The 4,498-nt window shown below is 46.1% G+C and overlaps 1 protein-coding gene across 1 annotated transcript; it reads left to right on the top strand.

The window, feature by feature from the left end:
- The first annotated feature begins 2,214 nt into the window (after positions 1–2,214).
- Positions 2,215–3,571, top strand: rgs5b (regulator of G protein signaling 5b). The gene is made up of 5 exons (XM_057056365.1): positions 2,215–2,372; positions 2,451–2,540; positions 2,618–2,679; positions 2,755–2,918; positions 2,996–3,571. The coding sequence occupies exons 1-5, from the start codon at positions 2,329–2,331 to the stop codon at positions 3,170–3,172; spliced, it is 537 nt and encodes a 178-aa protein (XP_056912345.1). The 5' UTR covers positions 2,215–2,328; the 3' UTR covers positions 3,173–3,571.
- The last annotated feature ends 927 nt before the right edge of the window (positions 3,572–4,498 follow it).

Genomic DNA, 4,498 nt, shown 5'->3' with positions numbered 1-4,498 from the left:
GACTGGGTCGGTGAAATCCTCAGCATCATTCTAAAATGGGGGAGATTTCAAAAAAGTGTTTCTTTCCTTCTAGTTTTTGACGAAAGTCTCGTTTTTAGTGACTGACTGGAGAAAGTTTTAAATAGAATCGATGATGAAACGCCCTCAACTCTTGTTTTCCTGCACAAAGTTCAGTGTACACAGTCAGAACCAGTTGCCCTCAGCTCGCAGAGGCCTGACAGTAACGATGGAGGCCTGCCGCGGCCAGGAGACAGTTTCCTGGAAGATATCGCTCCGACTTCCGGGTTTGGAATGAGAAACAACGCAAATGGAGCCTTTTTCTTAGCGAGTTAGCGATGACGCTAAAACATAAATTAGGGCAGACTGTTTCTAAGCGCTGGCATCCATTCCAAGGTTACAGAACAGTCTCCTCTGACTGCAACTACAGAAAATCTGAGCTACACCACAAGTAAAAAAAAAATCTGATGCTAAGCACCACAAGTAAAAACCTACTGAAACTGGAATATATTTCACTCATGTTTTCTTGTTTTATGTGTCCTTTGTGGGACACAGAGGATTTTAAACATTTAGAGGAGGAATTACTTTGAATTAATGTGGAGGGAAAAGGCGTCTTTTTGCCTTCCGGCTCTGAAATGTACATCAACAGAAGATGAAATGGGGTGTTGGGATAAATATCCAGGAGCTACAGTGACATTGAACTGAACTGTTAAAATGGTTTCCAGGCAGTGGAGTCTATAAACATAACGCTTCTTTGTTATTACTTCATAAACATTTGACATATATTACAGTTTTAGGGGACAGTTACCTTCAATCCATTCGGGATCATGCTGTGACTATTATCCCCATCCTCGCTGTTATATTTGCTTCAGTGCTTTGGTGCAGTATTTTAAGGTATCAAATCAATTCTGCCAATGTTTAGTGGCCCCGGACGGCGCCAGTGAGCGATATTATGGCAGAAATAATAAGCGTCGGCTTCCGATTGTTCAAGCGACCCAGTTTTTGAGACTTGATGGCCGCTGCCTTCACAGTCATCGATAGTTGGCCTGAGGTCTTTATCCCCGTCTGCTTTGAGCTCAGGAGAAAAGCTGTCCGCATCTGTGTCAGCCTGAATGAGGGCGAGGAGGGTCACCAATGACCTTTTCTGCTCTTAGATAACGGCTCATTGTGCTCACCTTACCTAATCATCTTTGATAATGAGGCTTTTTTGGAAACAAGGAGAAAAGTGTGTCAACATTTGAATGCAGCATTGAGAAGGAAGCTTGAGTTGGTAGCTGGAGAAGAGTGTGTGTGTGTCTGTGTGTGTGTGTGGTGTGTGTGTGTGTGTCCTGGGACGGACTGCTGACCCGTCTAGGGTCCATTAATCAATAACTGTGACATCTCCTAGGAAGTTTTCCATCACTTTTGAGCAGTCTCTCTGCAGGAATTTCCTTTTCCCCTTGTTGACTCAGAAGAAGGAGCAGGCGAGTTGACTCATTCGTTCGGGCCGCGTTTCACGCTTAGCAGCCGACAGAACTATTGTTCAAAGAAAGGAAGCTAACTCAGACGAACGCCACCTCCAATGTTCTCCGATGGCCACAGTGTTTTTTGTGAACTTAATCAGAATCCGCCGAGTGTTTACCGTCTGCCTCGCCGTCTGTTTCTGCTAAAAATAGACTTCCTTTAGTTCAGAAAACAATGCATGTCTGGAGTCAGAGGCTACATTTATTGATGCAAATGTACAGAAGGGACTGAGCCGAACGTTCCCTGAGCAGCATTAATGTGATAGAAGGAAGAGAAAGAAAATAATTTATTCTGACTTATAAAAAGCAAAGCTAAAAATGTGCCCCCCCCCACACACACACACACCACCAAATCATTAAAGAACATCATCAGCAGAGCTCCTTAAGATTTGTGTGTGTGTGTGTGTTCTTGTACAGGATACATTGTGAGGACCTGTATGCACATTGAATCTACAAAGTGAGGACAAAGTCTCGCTTTAGGCCCGTCCACACATCTGGTTCATGAACTGATTTGGATACAAATCTACAAATCCTGCTGAGGCCATTTTCTTGTAAAATGTTTGGCCTAGACTTTGAAAAATGAGATAATCATGCCCACAAAACATGCTGATTCCCTTTAATGACCGTGAGTGTTATTCTGCACCTAAACCGAGGGAAAATCTGTGTCAAGAAGTCTCCTGTTTCTGAGGCTCCTCTCCCGCCATTGGCCAAGAGCCGTGATGTCACCGAGCAGAGCGAATATAAGGAGCCGTCCTCGCGCACAGAGGACAGACCAGCTGAGCTCTGAGTGGAGGAAGACGACTTTGACGGGGAGCAAACACCAAACACCATGTGCAGAGGACTGGACTCGTTGCCGAGCACCTGCCTGGAGAGGTGAGACACGCACTCTTCTGACGCCTTCTGCTGCGGGAATACGCCGCCGCTCTGACGTTTTGACCCTTTTCCCTGCAGGGCGAAGGAGCTGAAAGCTCTGTTTGGAAGTTTGCTACAAAAGTCAGACCACAGCCTCAACAGCCAGGCCAAGAAGAATGAGAAGCACAAGTAAGAACGCTTCCTCTATTGCTGCGGCTTTTTTAGGGTTTTAGAACATTTCCTGATAATTTTCCTTCTTCTGACAGGTTGAACCGTGAAGAACCCTTCACCTGGAAGGAGTCCTTCGACAAACTGCTGTCCAGTCAAAGTAAGTCCTCACCAACGTCTCCGTGTGTTCTTACGTCCCCTGAAGAAGATCTCACCTGAGATGTGCTCTTCTCAGATGGACTGTGCCTCTTCAGAGCCTTCCTGGTCTCAGAGTTCAGCGAGGAGAACATCGCCTTCTATCTGGCCTGCGAGGACTACAAGGAGACCAAACCCTCCAAGCAGGCAGCCAAAGCCAGGAACATCTACGAAGAGTTTGTCCGCTCTGACGCGCCGCGAGAGGTGATTATCACACATTCAGCCAGGCTCCAGGATGTACGCCTGTCAGGTGGATGTGACCCATCTTCTATTCTCCACAGGTGAACCTGGACCACGCCACCAAAGCCATCACAAAGGAGAACGTTGAGGAGCCCACAGAGTCCTGCTTTGACCTGGCCCAGTCCAAGATCTACTCCCTGATGGAGAAAGACTGCTACCCCCGGTTCCTGAAGTCCCCCACGTACCTTGAGGTCACAAGAAAGGTCAAATCAGGCTAACAGACTCAAAAACTTTGAACTTGAAGAGGACGGAAGCTCGCCGAGAGCCGGCGAAGGTTCAAACAGAACAAACATCTCCACCCGAGGAGCGCGGCGACCTGTGGATTAACTCACTCTGACGGAGGCTGAGGATGAAGATTACACACTTGAAGATGGGAGAAGACGCTCTGGAGGACGCCTGTCCTGTACCGACAGGACCAAGTGAACGGCAACCTGCTGCTTTTATAACCCAACGAGACTCAGACGCACCAGAGAATATTTATTTATTATTTATTTAATAATGTTTAATAATGAACAACTGAGACAAAGTCTCTGATGTGCTTGTGTTGTTTTTTGAATACGCATCTGTTTGTGAAGACGTCAGATGAAATAAGTGAACTGAATAAAAGGATAAAAATGTTGGTGACTGACGACAGAAAAATAGCAGCAGCAGAAGAAGAAGACGAAAACGTCACTAATCGCTGCCTCAGTGGTTCCTCAGTGAAGAAAGTGTGTGTGTGTGTGTGTGTGTGTGTGTGTTTTCAATGCTAAAAATACCTTTTCAACCACACACATTTGAAACAGGGACTCGTTAAGTTTCTTTGGAAATGACACATCAATCTGCTATAAAAACCAGAATCTGGGGGGGGCGCTGATGAGCAGAGTATAAATAAATTAATTCCCAGCTGGGGACTAATCATGCATTTAGCTAAATGAAGATGCTCGCCGGGTTGTGCAAGTGCGTCAAAACAGGACATGAGAATCTGCGAGTGCACCCGAGTGTGATGGAAGGTCACCATGGAGACGTCAGCCACCTACCGAGCACCTCCACGGGCAGCTTTGTTTACTAGCTCAGCCGTTGAGTCAGCGCAGCCCACTCACTCTTCATAAATTAACCCCCTTCCAGCAGGCGCCGCCCTCGCCGCCATTCCACACCCACGCTCTCGTCCCCTCCAACAATTTAGCATCTTGCACGGGTACGTGCCGAACAATTACTCCAATTATGGAAATTTTCTGGGGAGTTTTTCGACATTTCCAGAAAAGAACAAGTGTAGGAACCTGAGGAGGCATCAGGAGGGGCGAGAACATAGAGATTAAAGAGGGAAAGTAGAGTCAACCCTGGCATTATTTCAAACTCTCATTGAGTCCAAATCTAACAGACTCAAGGAAATTTATCGGATTCAATTTGCTGAACCGATTTTTCATACTAGCTTTAGCAATTTTATTGAGAGTTGCTCTCAGTAAAACATTAAAGTGTGTGTGCTTCTTCTGTTTTTGCTACATTTTTTTGTGCTCTTCCACATCTCGTTTCATTCCCAGTTGTTTGCCTAGATGGACGCGAGCACC

The sequence above is a fragment of the Takifugu flavidus genome, chromosome 15, assembly GCF_003711565.1.
Source record: "Takifugu flavidus isolate HTHZ2018 chromosome 15, ASM371156v2, whole genome shotgun sequence".
Taxonomy (NCBI): domain Eukaryota; kingdom Metazoa; phylum Chordata; class Actinopteri; order Tetraodontiformes; family Tetraodontidae; genus Takifugu; species Takifugu flavidus.
This window is presented reverse-complemented; position numbering and strand designations above follow the sequence as displayed.

What these genes read in the sequence shown, in the direction of transcription:
- rgs5b (XM_057056365.1), top strand. Translation starts at nt 2,329, where the DNA reads ATGTGCAGAGGACTGGACTCGTTGCCGAGCACCTGCCTGGAGAG. An exon ending in AAGAAGAATGAGAAGCACAA is followed by an intron (nt 2,541 to 2,617) that starts GTAAGAACGCTT and finishes TTCTTCTGACAG; the next exon opens with GTTGAACCGTGAAGAACCCT. An exon ending in CAAACTGCTGTCCAGTCAAA is followed by an intron (nt 2,680 to 2,754) that starts GTAAGTCCTCAC and finishes TGCTCTTCTCAG; the next exon opens with ATGGACTGTGCCTCTTCAGA.